This window comes from Lactuca virosa, chromosome 5, assembly GCF_052849685.1.
Source record: "Lactuca virosa cultivar CGN04683 chromosome 5, Lactuca_virosa_CGN04683_v6, whole genome shotgun sequence".
NCBI classification, from domain to species: domain Eukaryota; kingdom Viridiplantae; phylum Streptophyta; class Magnoliopsida; order Asterales; family Asteraceae; genus Lactuca; species Lactuca virosa.
Window position 1 is genome coordinate 341,219,658 of NC_136430.1, and position 20,982 is coordinate 341,240,639.

The 20,982-nt window shown below is 35.8% G+C and overlaps 1 protein-coding gene and 1 pseudogene across 2 annotated transcripts; one reads left to right on the top strand and one right to left on the bottom strand.

The window, feature by feature from the left end:
• Nucleotides 1–2,012: 2,012 nt before the first annotated feature.
• On the top strand, nucleotides 2,013–3,295 carry LOC145115904 (putative E3 ubiquitin-protein ligase XERICO pseudogene; annotated as a pseudogene). Its single transcript, XR_013711756.1, has 2 exons — nucleotides 2,013–2,218; nucleotides 2,655–3,295. The product of XR_013711756.1 is annotated as a putative E3 ubiquitin-protein ligase XERICO pseudogene (transcript).
• A 7,049-nt stretch (nucleotides 3,296–10,344) lies between these two features.
• On the bottom strand, nucleotides 10,345–12,706 carry LOC145117476 (indole-3-glycerol phosphate synthase, chloroplastic-like). The gene is made up of 10 exons (XM_079053764.1): nucleotides 12,439–12,706; nucleotides 12,023–12,283; nucleotides 11,765–11,941; nucleotides 11,593–11,667; nucleotides 11,483–11,527; nucleotides 11,244–11,408; nucleotides 11,092–11,170; nucleotides 10,931–11,013; nucleotides 10,778–10,846; nucleotides 10,345–10,687 (listed from the first exon to the last, which is right to left on the bottom strand). The coding sequence occupies exons 1-10, from the start codon at nucleotides 12,589–12,591 to the stop codon at nucleotides 10,604–10,606; spliced, it is 1,191 nt and encodes a 396-aa protein (XP_078909890.1). The 5' UTR covers nucleotides 12,592–12,706; the 3' UTR covers nucleotides 10,345–10,603.
• Nucleotides 12,707–20,982: the final 8,276 nt, after the last annotated feature.

The window sequence follows — 20,982 nt, forward strand, 5'->3', positions numbered from 1 at the left end:
TTTACAACATCATCCGTTAACCAGTTATTATAATTAATTTCTTATTTAGCAAATAGACATTGTTACACTTTCATTCAATGTTGATTCTGAACATATTTTGTTTTTTAAAATGCATTCTTTAAAATCGAAATTCGCTGAAATTATTTTTTTTATAAAAATTAAAATCGATTGAGATTTTTTTGTGAGTGATCGTATGTTAGAATAATGGTTGACGGGGTTGCCCGAGGTGAAGGGTGGTGGTTGTCGAAATTGAACGGTAGTGATGTCGGTGATGAACCGTGCTGGTGTGGGACCAACCATGAAAGAAATTGAAATCATAGGGACCATTCGTGTAATTTATAATAATTGGTTAACGGATGATATGTTAAAATCTAACGAAAGTGACTTAATAGACAGATAAGTTGTAAGGTTAATGACCTATTGCGCAAAAACAATAATTTAGTGACCAAATCGGATAAGTGACGATAGTTGATTGGGCTATAGTGACGTTTACCATTTTTTTTTTTGACTATTGTTATTTTTTTTTATTAATTTAAAAGCTATTTTTTTTGGAAATGATTATTATTATAAAATAATTGTTTGATAATTGTATCGTTGATTTGACATTTCGTATTAAGCTTTATATGTAACATTGTAACTAATTATCTTAACTATTAAGATCGTACTACATAATGATCTCGCATTTTTACTTTAATTCAAAAGTATGCGACTTTGAACTATATAACATAGAAATTAGATTCGAAAACTCGAAGCAAGAGCATAACACGGAGCCATAAAGAGAGTCTAACTTCGTTCCTTCAACTCGAAAGTGAAACAACATCAAAACATGCCTTACAACTTCTTAAATTTAAATGCAACTCCAATTGACATGTTCGTACCTTTTGGATACAATTCGTTTTCTTAATTTTCACATTATTGCTTCTCTGCTTTACAATAATCATAATCTATATATGATATTGTCTTAAACATATCATTCATATTTTTCCTGTAATTTCTATACTAATAAATGAAAAAGCATTTCTTTTTATGTTTAAAGTTGTAATTTATTTTATTTTATTTTTTGTAGAATCTTTCGATCTCGATTCGATATAACAATTACGATTTATGGTGTGAAAACGATCTTATACAAGATTTTGATATTTATAACCTTAACATAAACACCTCAATATATTATTTTAAGAAACATATATTTATTTTATACATCCTTTATCCTAGGTTAACTAAAAATAGCAAGTTTAATACTAAGGGCGTGTTTGGCACAGAGCTTTTGGAAGCGTTTGGAAGCTTCTAGCTTTTAGCTTTTGACAAAACGCTTTAGTTTAAACAAAAAACTTCGTTTGACAGTACGAACGTTTAGCTTTTAGTTTTAACAAAACGCTTTTATCTGAGCTTTTGAAATCAATTTCCATAATTACCCTTAAATATATATTTATATATTTATTTATTTTTAATCAAATATCCTTTTATGTAATTTTATATATTTCAAAAGCTTTCAACTACTTTTGCCAAACATTCATCTAACAAATAAAAGCTACAGCTTCCTGCTACCAGCTATCCGCTACACGCTACCCGTTAACCGCTACCCGCTTCCAGCTAACAACTAATTTTGCCAAACGCGAAAGATTATTTTACATGTTTATGATTATAACTAGCAGTTAATGTGCCGAATTTTACACATCAGGTCTAAAATTCAAACATCGTATATGAATATTTATCCTATATATAGGCTTTGGAATGAATTCGGCATCAACAGTCTATATTGTGCTATTTATTTTTTATTTTTTTCTGTATTAAAATCAATAAAATATTGTTTATCTGAAAAAAAAATGTTATCTAAGTAATTGGTTTACAAGATATATTTTTCTTTTTGAAAAACAAATTCCTTTTACTTTTTTATTTTTTGTCGATAAATACTTTAAGTTCAATAACATATTGAAAGTTATCTTTTATTTTTAATATGAATAAAGCATATAGCTAAATTAACTTTAATGGAAAGATGGGGACTGGGGAGTATATATTCTCAACTGAAGCAGTGGATTCACTCTAACACCACCTCCTGTTTCTAACCAGCGGTGTGCCGGTGCCACCATCCTCCGCCATTAAAGCCCCAGTACTGTCCTTTTTCTAACTCCCTACTCTTAAAACCCACCTCAATTTCCCATTCAACTTCAACGATTTCAATTAACCATTTCATCTTCAACCTACCCCCTGCTTCCAAGTAAGTAATCTCTTTCTCTTTCTTCAGTACTTCTAGATCTCTGCATAGATATCTATTATTTTTCTTATTTATCTGTTGTATTGTTTTAGCAATGGAAGTCGAATCTATTTTTAGCTTTTTGATTCATGAAGCTTCTATTACATGATCTGAACATCGTTTTTGGGGATGTTTTTATTCTTTGTTCTTCATAATCTGAATTCTTATCTATCGATCTTCCAAAAAAATTATACTGTAGATTCATAAAATTGAAATGAAAACTGTGGGGATTAAGATCTTATGCGAACTGCTCATAAGAAATTAGGTTATATAACACTTAGTTCATTCTTCCCCCTTTTCTCCATATTAAAAGAGGTCGAATAGAAATTGAATGAAAATTTGTATGATTTCTTTTGTCGAAATCGATTAATTTTTGATAATTTTTGTGTGGTATTTACAGGTTCAAGCACCAATATGGGTCTCTCACCATACTCAAACCCTTCCGATGCCGGAATCCTATGTGTAATTCTGGTGAAAACCGCCATGTCGATATCTTTCATGAAGGAGATCCTTCGTTCCATCCTTAATCTCGTCGGAATCCATTTCCCGGGGTGGGAGGATGTTTCCGATCAAAGCTTCACAGAGTCACCGGAATGCCGTGGAACACCATCAACGAGTTACATGGAGGAGTTCAGAAGCCGGACACCAACACTCCGGTACGACTCCCTCCTCTCTTCTCCCCTCACCAGACAAGAATGCTCCGTCTGCTTGATTGAATTCAAACCAGACGCAGAGATAAACCACCTCTCCTGTGGACACGTTTTCCATAAATCATGTCTCGAGAAATGGTTAAAATACTGGAACACCACTTGTCCTCTGTGTCGAAACCACATGATGGCGCCTTTAGAATCCGAAGAAAACACCTGTCCGATGTGATCGTGATATCGTGATCGAGTTTAGATTTGTTAGGAGTATAGTCAGTTTTGAGTTTTGTACATATTAATTAACTCCATGGTTTCCGGTGTCATATGCATCTGAGAAACGGAAAAGCTTTGTTCCGGTTTGAATTATATATAATAATAATTATATATTTGAATGAAAGTACATGTTAGTTTTTACAGATAATGAATCGATAAGAATTTTATCAGCATTCTCTAGGTCGTCTCGATTTCTTCATGGTTGTGGTTGTGTTTCCTAAATCTGAAAGGTTTGCACCGACGGAGGCAGTTTTCCGGTAGGCTAATTCAGAAAGGTTGGAGCCGACTGAGACACTGTTCCGGTGGTAGCGACACCTGAAGGAGCCAGGGTGGTTGGTCGGAGCACACAGACAACTGATCTTCATGGCGGAGGATTTTCTGGCACGTGGAGAAGATGGATTGGATGATAATGCTTCGAGTCTTGCGTTGTTCATGTCATCTTCTAGAGATAGTTCATTTAGATCATTCTTGGGTTGTTTTGGTGGCGGTTTTGACATATCTTCACCGGAAGAATCTTGTGTGTTTAAAGATTCGAACACAGGTTCACTAGTATCTAGAAGAACACATCAGATCAAACAAATAGGATCTGAATCTCTTGATGATTCATCGGAAAAAAACAAAAACAAAAAGAAACAGAAAAACATAAAGCGGAAGAGTTTAGAGTTTGTTTACCTTTTTTGATAATGGCAGAAGCTTGTTTATCTATCCACGTTTTCTTGTCTATCCACGTTTTCTTGTTAATGGATATGATGACGATAGAGAAGATAACTATGAAGATGAAAAGGACGAACATCTTTTGGGAGCTTTGATTTCCTCAAACATACAATTCCCCCTATCTTTCCTTTTTTTGTTGAGATTCTATGGTGACTATAATCCCTCTTTCCTACACCTCAAATTTTGGGAATTTTTTGCCACTTTTTCCTCCCGTTTTTCTTATTTAGTAACTATGAGATGATCAGATAATCCACGAACATGAAAGTAGGCTATTATAATTTATAAGAATAATAATAATAAAAATAAAAGAGATATGTAATATGTATGCACCCCACGTTTTCTTCAAGAGGCACATATATTCTTGATTTGAATTGAATATTCAAATGAATAGGTGTTTATTAAGAAATGTAATCAAAGAACAAAAATGAAGGAAATGGTTATTTAAGAATGAGTAAAAGTACAAAAATCACACATTAGTCGATCAGTGGAAACTTACTGGAAATCAAAACAGTAGTGTATCAAAAGAAGAAGTTTAATCATCGAGGCCTTGAGTTTCATCGATCACAGTAAGTGAGGGGGCAAAGCGCACAATCATCTTCTTCCTCGATCCTTTGGCATTTGGGGTTTTGGAGTCGATCCCCTTGTAACGAACACGACGATTACATGATATAGGTTTAGGTTTGACAAGCAATGAAGATTTGATAGGAGTATTCTTGTCTTGACAAATCAAACTATTTGAGTTAGAAATCTCATAACTGGTCGGAATCGGATTCCTGAGTCGGCGACGGAGTTTTTTCACTGTCCGGAGAGGAACAAGAAAGTACTTTTGTCCAGGGACGAGAATCTCCTCCGGCGGAACAATGGAGTCCCAGGGCTGCCGGAATATCTCTGGACGAGCCAAAACGAAATTGGGATACTTGTCAATGATTGAAGACGCTGGGAATGCCATGTAGTGTCGTTCAACCACACCTCCGGCATGAATAATCTGCAAGATCAACGGCTTTTCTCCTACGACAATTGACTCAAAGCTAGGGTTAGGGTTGTTGGTACGGGAGCCGAATAATTTGAGTAGCATGTTATTGTCGAGGGAAACAGGTTTAGGTTTTGGATGGTAGAAGAAAGTATTGGAGGTACGTATGACTTATAGAAGTCATGATCCGATGAAATCGAAGGGATTTTGATTTGTGTTACCGTTTGATTTTTGACGTAGATTCTAGCGGCAGCGACCTGCAGATCAGTGAAGATGAGATCAATGTAGAATATAGAGCAGGCTGTGGCTGCCGATTGTCTTATTATTGGTTATTGTTGTCACTGCAGGAGGCACAACTAAAAAACCGGCAAAAAAAATGATCATAGATGACCTGTAAAAGTGTAAAAGGTAATGCAGAAAATATGAAAAGAGAAAGAGTGAGAGAGATCGACATTTTTAATTTACTTGAGAGTGGATAAGATGAACATGAATCCTAGCTAGAATATTACACTCGAATTTCACCTTTTGTATCCTCTATAACGAAATATATTTGCAAACCAAAACCCATAGGGCCGTAGCTATTTTAGCAGTAAGTCGATTACGAATTTCAAAATGTCTAATTCATATATATGGCCTTACGAGTAATTTTTATTGATTTATTTGTGTAACATTGTAAATGTATTTTGCAATTTACACTTTTGAAATTTCCTGAAAATCTAACATGTTCTCTAATTCGAACAGTTTTTTTTTTTTTTTTTTTTTTTTTTTTTTTTTTTTTTTTTTTAATGCATAACATTTTGTGTTTTAAAATGTTGTATTGTATAATTGTATAAATCATAAATTGTTGTGTATGAATCATTTTCCATTTTTATAGTATGCTTATATTAAATGTTCTTAAGGGCTCTCAAGTTTTTGTTATAGTTTTTCTTATTTGTGTAATATGTTATGATATGAATATTTAAGGACCGATTGATATGTTTTTTTATTGAACATGGTAAGATGTCAAGTCTAACACGGTCAAATTTAGATTTTTTGATATCATAATTAGAAGTTTTTGTTTGGTCATGTAGATTCTAACATGCCTTTTTATTGTGTGTGATAAGAGGAGGTAATCTGACATTGATTCATTCAGCAAGTATCAAATAACCCTTTAACATTATTTCAAAAGAAAAAGAAAATTTGAAAAAACATTTAGAAAACATATAAACATTTAGCAATTTTCATACGAAAATTTCATATTTCTCACTGTTTCCAACTTGCGATACCGTATGAACATTCTTGTTAAAGGCTATAAAAAAAGGTATGTGGAAAAAAAACTTGTAAAGGCAACAAACACAAAGACATATCGGAGTACTGGTCCCGTGTGAACATCCTTGTTAAAGGCTATAAAAAAGGTATGTGAAAAAAAAACTTGTAAAGGCAACAAACACATACGTATTGGAGTACCGGAATGGTCTAAAAATGAACCATTTATGTGTAAGGCCAAGGGCGAAGCCAATAAATTTTTTTAGGGTGTTCCTCATAAATTATTAAACATCCAAAAACTAGAAACATATATAAATTATCAAACAACCGCAAAAGAAAAAGAAAATATAGGTTCTACTTGGTCTGTTTATATGTTTGCAGAGAGAAAAGAAAGAAAGATATAACAATCAACAAATATGTATATTCAAACATCAAAAGGCAAGATATAGCAATTAAAGAATAAGTATATTCACACTGTGAGTTGTGACTTTCTCTTTTCACAGCATGGGCAAGTGTACTGTATGCAAGTGTGCAACAAAAGGAATTAAATAAACAAATGGTGGGGCTCGGTTGCTATATCTTTTCCCATAATCTAAATAACATAATTTATACAATAAATAATAGTATCATAGGAATCGTATCTACTCCAATTCTAAATAAACAAATTAAGGGAATCCCAATTGCTTTGCTGCCGACATATACAACATATACAATAAAAGTATACCCTAAATTCTTTGAAAATATAAAATATTAACATACAATAAGTCAATAACCTCCTGCTTTGCTTGCTTGCTCGATCGCAAACTTCAATTAAGTGAATTAGAAATTTAGAAGACGATGTCTGGTTGTCTTACTTGCTCGATCGCACTTTTCTCCATCTAATTTCCCGCTAATTTGATCTGATGAGATTTGGGGTTCGGACTAATGAAAGCGACGAGAGTGGGCCTGGCTATTTGGGCTAGTAAAAAAAAACAAAAAAAAATTTAATAATCTGAGGGTGGGCCTGGGCTCCCTCTGGCCCCAACGTGGCTCCGCCATTGTGTAAGGCTATCCGGTATGGAGGGGTAAAAGACGTGTGAACTCCTACGTGGCTAGCCAACCCACGTGTGAACACCACCCCTGACTTCGGTGAGTTGGTTGTGGCGTGGTGGCCGAGACGGAGCAAGACACCCAATGAAAAAGAAGAAGGCTCGCAACGGTCTCTTTAATCAAGAAAGTGACAACATATTTTTCAACAATTGGCAACTATGATCCCTTGAGTTTGGGTCAAAAGGCAAAACAAACCCTATCCCTAATTTCCTTCTTAAAAAAGATTTTCAAAATTTGCAATTTTCACCATGGACTTTTATATTCCTATCTTCAAATTTTAAATACGAAGCCGCAACCGGATCTCGACGCGAAAATTTAAACGTTTTTTTAAAAATTCAACAACAAGTTCTTGAAAAATATCGCAACTAAATTTTATGTTTTTTTTAGTAATTTAGGTTTAATTTTATATGTTTTTTTATGTTTTTCTAGAAATTTAGCTTTTATTTTCTATATTTTTTAATTAATGTAACGTTGTTTTAATTAATGTAAAATATTTATTTATGTTATAAATTATGTTTTTTAATCATTTAATGTTAAAAAAAAAGAATATTTTGTAATGATAACCATTTCCAATGTCTAATGGGTTGGTGGTGAAGCTAACGTGACGCAGAGGTGACACCACTTTTTCGGTAGGTTGATGGTGACCACTCCCCATAGCCTAATAGGTACAATACCGGTTCTTTAATTTACATTGAAATGATATTTGGTGTTTGACCCAACTTGGAACCGAATATCAATTTGTACTTGATTTGCATATCATATGAGAACTAGGGACGAGCGTACCGGAAGAATCTAGATTTGTACTTCCCCATTTTCATATCATGTAATAACTAACAAATCCTTACCTAAGAATCTAGATTTCTACATCTTTCTTTGTCGTACAAAAACTTCAAGCAAAAGCATGGCATGCATTTACGAAAGTTATGTAAGTTTTTGTGAATCATGTTTTGCTCTTAGTTGCTTCTGATTTTTTTTGAAAGGCTTAATGCTTAATATTAACTAGTGGGTGAGCCCGTGGTGAACCACGGGACACATTTGTGGCTATTTTTGTACGTTTATTGAAACATGTATTACTGAAATGCGTATTGTTCTATTCACAAAGGATGACGATGAGAAAAAAATGAAGCCAACCGAGAAACGATGACGGAAAGAAAAAAAATAAATAAAAAAAACCAAAACATTACAAAATAAAACCTAAAAAACCAATGGAGAGATGATGACAGGAAAAAAAAACTTTACAAAAGAAAAGGAAACAACGATTTACAATAAAAATAGTCAAATGGAAATAAAAAGGTAAAAGACGACGGAACACATAAAACAAAAAACCAAAGGAATAAAAATAGTCATATGAAAGTAAGAATAATCAAAGACGACGGAAAGAAAGTTTCAAACAAAAAACCAAAGGGAATAAATGAGAAACAATAAAAAAGTGGTGGCCAATATCGAATGAACAACAAACACACTGTTTATAATGACCATGTCAATTAACAGTGTATATAAACTCAAGCCCAAAGCTAAAAAAAAAACCAATAAACCAATTACAAAATAATGGCATTGATTGGATTTTGAAACCAATCAAGTAATCAACCCAAGTAATTATAGCTTTATTGTTTCTATGAACAAACCAATTAAAGGCTTGATCTATGAAAAAAGTTCATCAATATATTCTTCTTGAACTTTTTGCTTCCAAAGACGAAATCATTCCTATATTTCCATATAGTCCACCAAATTGAAATAACAATCACCTCCATTGCTTCCGTTGCTTCTTTTTTCTACAAAGAAATCCTCATCCCTTCTATCCAATTAAAAACTTCATTCCTATATCTCCATATAGTTGCTTCTGATTTTGATTTGAATGCATGTGTACGTAACATACCATGTGGGCTAAAAAGATGGGCAAAAAAATTTGTACTATGTGGTCTAACAAGATGGACTCCTAAAACCGTTCTAAGTGGTGTTGGTAGCATTTACCTGATCCCAACCGGTCCCAATACCAATCCGGATTTCAAGCTTATGAGTTCGGTTTTGGTCCACCAGAGTGACACAAAAAGAAGCGGTACCAAGTACCAACCAGTTCGATACAGTTTCAGGACCACACTCATCCCTATTTTGGAACAAGATAATGAAGATGGTGAAAGCTCGAACCACAATAAGAGAAGAAGAAGCATATGTTTTCCTTTTCTATTTCATCAATGTCATTAACAAAATAATATATATATATATATATATATATATATATATATATATATATATATATGTATATATATATATATAAATAAAATAAGTAGATAACTATATATATATATATATTGATATGGATGCCAAATGGACGCCTTTCAACTCCACATCTTTTGTAACATATTGGAAAGAATCAGGTAGCTAACAAATTTCAAACAAAAAGTTTACTTGGAGGATCAAATGTGAGTATGTGACTGCAGCTTTTAATAACTTTCAGATAGGACAAATATCATAGTTCATTGCCCAAGAATAAAATTAATCCAAATTTTTTTTCTTTACATTTCGTAACGATCTGTAAAATTATACCAGATGGTTTTCTTAATTCCAAATATAGTTAAAGTATATTTTACTGTGAGTCTGTGAGAGGAGTACATATTTATGACCCGAAAATAATTGTTACTAATCTGGAGACTTGGTGGTGGTTAAAGGTTCATAAAGCGTAAGTGTCACAATAATTTTTACATAATCAATTAAGTTTTATGTGATTCCAGAACAAAAAATCATGGTCAAAGCATCCTTTTAAGTTCATGCTTCAACCTATAACTTCGATAAGGTTAAACTTCCCACTTTCAAGACTCATGGGCTTCAAAGTATATTTTAAAAAACTATTCTTACGAGTCCATAAAGTCCGGCCCATCTTCAGTTTGCCCCAATTGTTACTCTAGTCTCCGCAGACTCGACTCAAGATTCAGACAAAATGGCTAAAATCCAGAATTTTTTAACAAGTTTTGGATAACCGGTTCTTTCTAAAATTAGCATAATTAGACCAGTGACCAGTTTAGCATAATTGGACCCAAATATTTTAATCGTTTCAGATGCCACCAAAGGATTTGTAACCAAACAATATCAAGTGTTGGTGAAAATGTGTCATCAATACGTAACGACATTCACAATAAAAAGCAAATTAGGTGTCAAAATTCCATAATAACATACAATTTCTATACCTTAATGATGAACAATTAATAATAACCACGGCCTCTTTTTACAATTTACAACACGATGTAGTTAAAGTTCATTCAATATAACATAATAGCAACAAATGCCAATGAGCAAAAAAATGAACTCCCAACTTCATATTTCATATCTATATTGCATAAAACTTGAACAAAATTTTAGTCGATTTTGTAATTATATATCTTGATTAACCCCTTAAACCACATTTTGATGTCTCAAGAGTTATGCTGAAATGTCTTTTCCAAAAAGTAAAGCAATTCCTTTCGTGGGATCTTCTTGTTTCACAAGAGACTCCCCTACCAAGATCTACAAAAGTGCATCAATGCATCAAGTTTGATATCATATCACTGATAGATAAATAATTTAAGGCACCAAATACATAATCAAATTACTTACTGCTTTAACACCCGCTTCTTGTACATACGCCACATCAGCAGGAGTGAACAATCCAGACTCCCCCACCACCTGACAAAATTCAAACATCAAAAATCATTCATCCCTCTTCTCAATTCTTAAAAAAAAAAACTAAATGGTTTCATATAATCTTACTATTATGCCTTTTTGGCGAATCTTTTCACCACGTTCACCTTCCAGCAATTTCTCTGTGTTACTGATATCAACCTCAAACGTTTCTACAAACATACCATAAGACTTGAAAAAAGATAAAAAGATTATGATAAATGAAAAAAAATAATAAAAAAACTGCTTACCAAGGTTACGATTATTGATACCAATTAATTGAATCCCATCGATTTCAAGCACACGATCCATTTCATTCTCATCATGCACCTTAAAAAACCCAAAATGATTTATTTAATTACTCCAAATTGAAAATCATTTGAATAAATAAAAAACTTCAAACCTCCACAAGCACTGTCAATCCAATCATCTTACAAATCTTTGTCATATATTTGATGTCAAGATCTTGTAAAATAGCAGCGATTAATAAAACAGCATCAGCACCTTTTGCACGTGCATAATAGAGTTGCCATGCATCTACAATGAATTCTTTGCATAATAGAGGACACTGTAGAATGCAGATAAATAATAATTAATTCAATTAAATTGATATGATGTGTGAAAAGATAAGGAAAACTATACCTTTACTCCAGCATTACGTATAGCCTCTAGATTTTCAAAGCTTCCCTAAATTGACAAACAAAATTATTATAAGATTAATTAAATTGAATAATCAATCAAAAAGATTGTACCTGAAAATATTTCGCATCTGTTAAAACACTCAGACACGCTGCTCCACCTTTCTCATAGGCTTTTGCAATTTCAACCTGTCACAACAAGAAATGTATATTCATTAATCAAATAATTACACTAACTAAGCACTATGTATATAGTGGTAATTACATCATGGAAGTGGCAACTTACAGGATCAAAATCTTCTCTTAGAACTCCTCTACTGGGTGAAGCCTTTTTCACTTCAGCAATTAAAGCAGGCATTCCTGTTTTTTCGTATGATGCCTTAAGAGCTCCTATAAAATCTCTAGGAGGAGCAGCGATGTCAGTAGCTTTCTTCAGTGAACCCAGAGGCTTTTTCTCTCTCATCTGAAAACTGATCCTTGTTAGCGAATGAGAAGATAAATGTAGCATGAAAAATTGTGTACAAGAGTAAAGAAAAAACCAGACCTGGGCAACCTCGGTGTCCTTGTTCCATACAATTTCCTCAAGTATGTTGCGGGGAGTATTGCCTTCGTTCTGTAACCTGAACTCAAAAGGACCAACATGATGTAATGGAGGCCCTGTTGGTGGTCGTCTTCTAATTTTTATCCCTTGTGTAGCAGCTATGTCGATTTGGGAATTTTTAACCTTTGATTCCTTAATATCGAGTGCATCAACTTTGGAATCATCCGATGCAATATTGATTGCAGATCCATCAGTAGCTTCAGACTACAAAACAGTAAGGAATCAATCAGATTATTTTACCTTTCGTCCTCCAATTAGGGCGCGAAATACGTTAGGGCACGAGTATTTCGCATTTGAGGTTAATAAATAGTAATAATAAAAGCACGCAAGAAGTTCGAAAGGTTGGATGTATAATCTACCTGTTGAGCTCGCATACAAGGAAATGAGGCGATGTGTTTGTTCTTCAGGAATCTGAAAGTGAATCGAGTAGTATCATAGAATGTGTGATTGACGGGTGAGGAAGGAAGGGAGTTGAAAGAAACCGAAGACGTTGCGCAAATTAACTCATGCATATCTAAGAGCGTTGGATTTGCTGTAGTTTATAAAATGTGCACGAGGACGAGGGAGGACGCGGTGGCCGGAAGAGGCCGTTACATTCTTCGGTTAGATAACCTTTTGAGTGCACCAAAATATCCATCGGGAAATAATGAAATATCATAAGGTGGGATTTACCTTCAAAATCACTCGGTCAAATAAAAAGCTATAAAGTACAATTTTCTTCAAGTAAGAAAATGATATCTTGCAAAAAGTCGTACTATTTTATCTTAATTTATCAAAAATTTCAAACTAAGGTTTATTTATTAAAAAACATGAATTACTGGTAAAAAATGATGTTTTGATCAATTTTTTCCGGTTTACCGGTTTTATATAATTACCTGGTTTTATTATTTTACCATAATTTACGAATAAATCTCAAATTAAAATTAAATAATGATTTGACCATTTTCTCCATATAACATACATTTTACCGGTTCCATTGCTGACCTTAACGCCTAGTCATTAAATTAACTGATAAGATGGATACGATAGATTATATAATACTATGATTACTATAAAATTTAATATCAATCTTATCGGCTCATTTATGATTATGTATTTAGGTCAATAATAAAAACGGTAAAATGTGTATTTCCGCAAAAGAAAAGGTGGGAAATGAACTGATGAGATGAATATATTGGGTTACATAAGACTAGACTGACAATTTGAAATTTTTTATAAACTTAAAAAATAACGAAGTTGTTGCTAGTTTATGTAATTATTGTAGTCTTCGTTGGATGCATTTTATATTCCAAAAAATATACAATACATAAGGATATCAAGTTTTATGGTAAACATATTATTATATAACCCAACATATCAATCTCATCAGTTCGTTTAATGACTAGGCGTCGAGTTTAGAAATAAAATCGGTAATATGTATCTTACATAGAGAAAATTGTCAAATCATTACTTAATTTTAGTTTGAGACTTATTCATAAATTATAGTAAAATAGTGAGACTTTAACAAAACCGGATACATAATGAAATCGTTAAACCTAGAAAATTGGATCCAATCGTTATTTTTACTGGTAATTCATTTTTTTCCATAAACAAATTTTAGTTTGAGATTCTTTTCATAAATTAGGGTAAGATATTATGTTTTTTTAGAGATTTCCCAAGAAGTTTCGTATATCTTTTGAAGATAATATAACAATGATAAGCTTTTCTAATTTCTAAATGCGATTGTTATGATTTTTATGTCGTATCTTTTGAAGATAGTATAACAATGATAAGCTTTTCTAAATGCGTTTGTTATGATTTTTATGTCTTAATAATCCTTCATGTATAACACGTATTGTTAGGTGCAATTTGTCCACTTTTTTTGCACACATTTTAGTCCACTTTCATACATCTATTTAACATAATTGTTCTTCCTTTTTCTTGCATTTCATCATATTCATGTTTGTAATGCCCGTGTTTCTAGGTTAGACATTTATATTGACATTATAGTCTAGGTTAACCTTTGTAACTCATTTTGAAGAAATGAAAAGGAATTATGTGAATATTATGTGAATTATGTGTTTTATGTTTAATTATTAGGGCTTAATTAATTAAGAATAAAAATGAACGTCAAAAATTAAATTTTAGATAAAGCCGATATCTATTAAGAAACTTGTAGTGGACGTGACAAGGATTACGGATATATAAAGAATGCCGAAATCCGAGTTATAACGAAGAAGTTATGACCTGTCGAAGTTTCACGACAAACCGGCACGGGGCCGAATGTCGTAAAAAGTGAGTTTTCGATAAACTACTTTTTGGCCTTAGTGATCTAAATGAAACTTGTAGTGTTCGTTAAACTGAGAGTAAGTATAAAAAGAACGCCCAAATCTGACTTTGTATGAGGAAGTTATGATTTTTCGAAATTTCAGCTTAGCAGTAGACAGCTAAAAACTCGAATTTTAGATCGAGTGATTTTTAGCCGACACGGCCTAAACGAGAATCGAAGGTCTCGTCATTAGTAGCATAACGGTAAAAAGTCTGACGAAAACGGACGTCGGATGAAGAAGTTATGAAATTTTAACGGATTTCCTGTCCCGGTCTGTTAAAAATAATAATATAAAAATTAAAGTCAAAATTAACCGACGAAGTCTAAATGAAAGTTGTAGAGCATAATTTTACCTACGCGTGCATAGAAAGAACGTCAAAAACGGAGTTCGTATGCGAAAGTTATGGATTTTAGAAGTTTTGGCACGAAAATCGAGAAAATTCGCATAGTCACGTTTTGCCACGTCACCTTCGCTGAAAGAGTGCCACGTGTCCGAAATTGGTGAGTCATGCGAAGCCACGTGTCACCTTCCCTCGCATGAACAGTAGCTGCGTGTCGGATTCTGATTCGACTGAAGGGAGGCCCAATCCGAAGCTCGCAGCTGGACCAAGCCTCGCACGCCTTAGCCTCCGAGCCTCGCACATGGACCACTAGACCTCGGTCCAATCAGCAGCTGCCACCGAGGCCTTCGCACGTGCAGCCACCTGCGCACCTTCGCCTGCGGACCCCACCACCGGAACCGACTTCGGACCCCCTATAAATAGAAGGGTCCTGCGAGCCTTCTCGGGTAGATTTGGAATTTTGCCATCTTTCACCCCTTTCTTCATATTTTCTTCATCTTAACATTCCCCAAAGCCCCGGTATCGATTATAAGCCCTGGAATACGCCACGAAGAGCCCGTGAAGCCCGGAAAATTTATCTTTTCGGTTTTGAAGCCCGACCTTTGTAGAGCCCGGTTTCTCAATAAAACTCCCGGTTTTATTAGAAACGAACGTTTTAGGAAACGAATTGCTGTCCGGTTTTCATCAAAACATGTGAGTGTATAGTCACTTTCATTTTACACATAGATATGAAGTATTTACCTTATAATACGTGCTATGTGCAAATATATTAATTGTTTATTTGAGGTGACTGTTGAGTTGATGTTTTATACAAGTTTTAAACTGTATAAATATTTTTATCTACAAATATGTTGGGTAGAACATGGGTAGATAGTGATGTGTGATAAAATAAAAGTAATGAGAGGCCTCGATGTGATTTGTGATTCAGTCATCTAGCAGAGTTTGGATGACGACCACGGACTTTGTAGACAGTCCAGTGGGAAACATTAGCAGGTCCGCAACCTGTAGGTGTTAATGGACTAGAGTGTTCATTCGCTGTACTCCACCCCCCTCATGGTTTCCTTTAGGACATGTATGGCTGAGGAAACCCCTTAGCAGTAGTGTCCATCCCGATGATATTCTTTAGGCTAGGTCCCTTGTGAAAAGTGTTTAGGGACGTAAAGTGAGGATAACGGGAACGGGTAATCAGGGTTATTGTTGATTGGTGAACTTAATAAGTTTATTATTATTGTGGGTTGAAAACCCTATATGCTCACCAGGCTCCCAAGCGTGACCCACTCAGTTTTTTTATGATTACAGGTAGTGGACCCCGAGCATAGTCGGAGGATGACGTGAGATTTTTGGATTATAGGCCAGTAGTTGTAAATAACTGTAGTAAGGCTTATAATGTCTTGTTTATGCTTTTGATCTGTATCGGAACATGACATCCTGAGGTTTTGATATATATGGAAAATATATACCTTCTCAATGAAGGGTTTTGATAAACTTTTATCATATGTTGTTTGGGGACCAATTTCGCAACATCTTTTGAAAAGACTTCTCTGATTTTATTTTAAAAAACATAAATTAAATCGGTCTTTTCTGGCCGAGAAATTAGGGGATGTCACAGTTGGTATCAGAGCATTAGTTTAAGCGAACTAAGAAATATCATACGATTTCTAGACTTAAACTTAGAATGCTAAGTGATGATTGTGAGATGAGTGTCTACCATATTTTAGACACGAGCACTACTTTATTTTAGGAAAGATGCCTAAAATGCCCTTATGTGCTAAATGTTATGTGTTTGCCATGTGTGTCATTATTTGTTCGGATCTATGGTCTGTTGCCGACCGGATCTGGAAACCTTATGTGTGTAGGATTCTAAGCGTATGATTACGAGATTAGAACTAACATGTAAACGTTTCGGAGTGATAAGGGAATTGAAATATCTAACAAGGATAAAGACCTAAATTCGCCTTATTCGGTATATAGATTGTAATGGCAAGAACTCGTAGTGGAGTTGCAAATGCAAACGGAAACAGGGATCAACAGCCTCAACCTCAAGTAGTTGAGCAAGTACCTGTTGTAGGAGCTGCACCTGAGCCAATGACGATGGCTGGGGTACAAACAATGATGCAGATGATGCTAGATCGCCAGATGGAGGAGACAGGGCGATTAGTACAACAACATAGGGAAGAGACTACGATACCTGTTGAACAGCCCATATTGAATGAAGGGCAATCAGTAGGAGGGAACTACAGTGGGACTCTTGGTCAAGCCAACCCACCGATAGTTAGACAAAACAACCAGGATGGAGGAGTTGATGGACGCGGATGCAAATACAAAGATTTCATGGCATCTAAACCACCATGTCTATCTGGGTGTCCGACACCGGTGGAAGTCATGAATTGGATCTCCGATATGGAGACGATGTTTGAAAGTTGTGAGTGCAGCGACAAACAAAAGACCGCACTTGCAATTCCTCTGTTAAAGTCTGGTGTGTTGAGCTGGTGGAAATTACTAGCTGATTCGATGCCTAAGGGAGAAGCTAGTAAGATGTCTTGGGAAGATTTTGTGGTACAACTGAAATTGCAGTACTGCTCTGAGCAGGATCTTCTGGAAATTAATAATGAGTTCCAGAATTTAAAGAAGGGAAAGATGAGCGTTACTGAATACGCTGCTACTTTTACTGAAAAGATGAAGCTTGTTCCTTACCTAGTTCCAACTGAACTCTCTAAGGTCAACAAGTTTGCCCTCGGATTACCAGCGGACTTTGGTCCGATGGTAAAACAAGCAACCACTTTGAAAGCCGCCATCTGGGCTGCTAAGAATGTGGAGGTTCAGATCAAAGAGAAGGGTCTGGAGAGGGCAGAAGTTGGTGAGAAGAGAAAATTTGAAGGAACTTCAGGTTCCAACAAGAAAAGCAAATTTTCTAAGTCTAAGAAGTTTGGAGGAGGAGGAAGTGAAGTGAAATGGTGTGAGAAGTGCAAGAAAAAGCACTCTGAGAAATGTAGCGAGGGGGTAACTTGCTACAAATGTGGAAAAACTGGGCATTATGCCAACGTGTGTCCATCCGACAAGAGGGTATGTTTTGAGTGCCATGAAGAAGGGCATGTTTTTAAAGACTGTCCAAAGAGGAAGGATGCAGCAAAGCCCAATCTACCACCAAAGCCGAAGGCGAGAGCCTTTCAGATGACCCTTGAAGCTGCAAAAGAAGAAGTCGATGTCGCTTCAGGTACCTTTCTCGTAAACGAATTGCCTGCCCAAATTTTGTTTGATTTTGGAGCCAATTACTCCTTTATATCGCATGAATTTGGTAGAAAACTAGTTTTGCCTGTAGATAGACTAGTTAATTCCTTATTAGTTGAGATTGCTAGTGGCAAGTTTGTACCTGTTAGCCATCGTATGAAAAATATCCTCATTGACTTGGATGGGAATAAGTTCCACGAGGAATTATTGCCTATCGAGTTAAATGGATTCGACATAGTTTTAAGAATGGATTGACTTAGCGCCAATGACGCCGGATATTGTGTAGGAAGAAAATAGTAAAAGTAAACCCGCCAGGGAGAGAGTCGTTCATGGTGTATGGAGACAAACGCAGAGTAAACTCTGGAATCATTTCCCTAATGAAAGCCATAAAGTGTTTGGCCAAGGGATGTACATCATATCTAGCGTTCGTGATCGATGCTAAGAAGGAGAAGAAGGAGGTGCAGGATATTTCGGTGGTGTGTGATTATCCGGAAGTCTTTCCCGAAGATCTTCCCGGATTGCCCCCTGATCGACAAGTTGAGTTTCGTATCGACTTGTTACCAGGAACGACGCCGATAGCCAAAGCACCTTATCGATTAGCGCCAACCGAAATGAAAGAACTTATGACACAACTTCAGGAGTTATTGGACAAAGGTTTCATTCGACCTAGTTCATCACCCTGGGGAGCCCCTGTGTTGTTTGTAAAGAAGAAAGACGGGAGCATGAGAATGTGCATCGATTACAGAGAGCTGAATAAAGCGATGATAAAGAACAAGTATCCGTTGCCGAGGATCGATGACCTGTTCGACCAATTGCAAGGTTCGAGCTATTTCTCGAAGATCGATCTTAGGTCGGGATACCATCAACTAAAGGTGAGAGAGCAGGATATCGAAAAGACTGCGTTCAGAACAAGATATGGACACTATGAATTTTTGGTTATGTCGTTCGGATTAACCAATGCCCCAGTAGCTTTCATGGATTTGATGAATAGGGTTTGTAAACCATACCTTGATAAATCCGTGATAGTATTCATAGACGATATCTTGATCTATTCGAAAAGCAAGCAGGAGCATGAAAAGCATCTGCGTGAAGTGCTAGAAGTTCTGAAAGAGGAGAAGCTGTATGCAAAGTTCTCCAAATGTGAATTTTGGATTCAAGAAGTCCAAATTTTAGGTCATGTGGTTAACCAAGAAGGAATAATGGTTGACCCAGCAAAGATTGAAGCTGTGATGAAGTGGGAACAACCAAAAAGTCCTACGGAGATTAGAAGCTTTTTAGGATTAGCCGGATATTATCGCCGATTTATCCAAGGCTTTTCTTCAATCGCTACTCCATTAACAACTTTGACCCACAAAGGAGCTACTTATGCTTGGAATGAAAAGCATAAGGAGGCCTTTGAAAAGTTAAAGAAGAGGCTGTGTGAAGCACCAATTCTTTCGTTACCTGAAGGAGTTGAGGACTTTGCAGTCTATAGTGATGCCTCTGGAGTTGGGTTAGGATGTGTTCTGACCCAAAGGGATAAAGTGATAGCATATGCATCGAGGCAGTTGAAAGAGCATGAAAAGAACTACCCCACTCATGATCTGGAGTTGGAAGCGGTAGTGTTCGCCTTAAAGATATGGAGGCATTATCTTTATGGTACTAAGTGTAAACTTTTCACTGATCATAAGAGTCTTCAATATCTCTTTAATCAGAAGGAATTGAACATGAAACAGCGGCGCTGGCTGGAACTACTCAAGGACTACGACTGTGAGATACTTTACCACCCTGGTAAAGCAAATGTTGTTGCTGATGCTCTCAGTCGGAAGGTAAATCTTGAAAAGAGAAGGCCAAGAGCGTTGAGAATTGAAGTTGTCTCGACAATTGTGGAAAGTATAAAGAAAGCTCAGCAGGAAGCTTTAGAGAAAATTGACCGGAAGGAGGAACGTTTGAAGGTATTCAAAGATAGGATTTGGGTACCTAAGACGGGAGGAGTAAGAGGTCTTCTGATGGAAGAAGCTCACAAAACCATGTACTCGATTCATCCCGGCAGTACGAAAATGTATAGGGACCTAAAACCCTATTACTGGTGGCCGACGATGAAGCTCGATGTTGCTAAGTATGTGGCCGAGTATGTAACTTGTGCTAGGGTTAAGGCACAACATCAGAAACCGTATGGGAGTTTAGAACCTTTACCTGTACCCATGGGTAAATGGGAAGATATCACTATGGATTTTGTGACTAAACTGCCCAGAACAAGGAACGGTCACGACATGATTTGGGTGGTCGTTGATCGCTTCACTAAGAGTGCGCATTTCATAGCCGCTAACGAGAAATGGTCTATGGATAAACTTGCGAATTCTTACGTGAAGGAAATTGTGAGGCTACACGGTGTTCCGTTAACGATTGTATCCGATCGTGACAGCCGTTTTACCTCAAGGTTTTGGAGAAGTCTACAAGAGGAATTGGGTACCAAGTTGTGTTTGAGTACAACTTACCATCCTCAAACCGATGGTCAGAGCGAACGAACGATTCAAACATTGGAGGATATGCTGAGAGCATGTACCCTAGAATTCCAAGGTAACTGGGATGAACACTTACCTCTAGTAGAATTTTCCTATAATAATAGTTTCCACTCGAGCATCAAGATGGCACCTTATCACGCTTTGTATGGGGAGAAGTGTCGAACGCCATCATGCTAGTTGGAAGCTGGGGAAAAGCAGTTTATGGGACCTGAGATAGTCCATCAAACTGCTGAAAAGTTGAAAGTGATAAGAGAAAGGATGTTAGCTGCTCAAGATCGACAAAAGAGTTATGCTGACAAGAAAAGACAACCGATATCCTTCGATGTTGGAGATTCGGTTTTACTTAAAGTCTCGCCGTGGAAGGGACTTATAAGATTTGGTAAGAGGGGAAAGTTGAGTCCAAGGTTTATTGGACCATTTAAAGTTCTTCAGAGGATCGGGAATCAAGCTTACAAGCTAGAATTACCGGAAGGACTGGAGGGTATTCATAACACATTTCATGTGTGTTATTTGAGAAAGTTT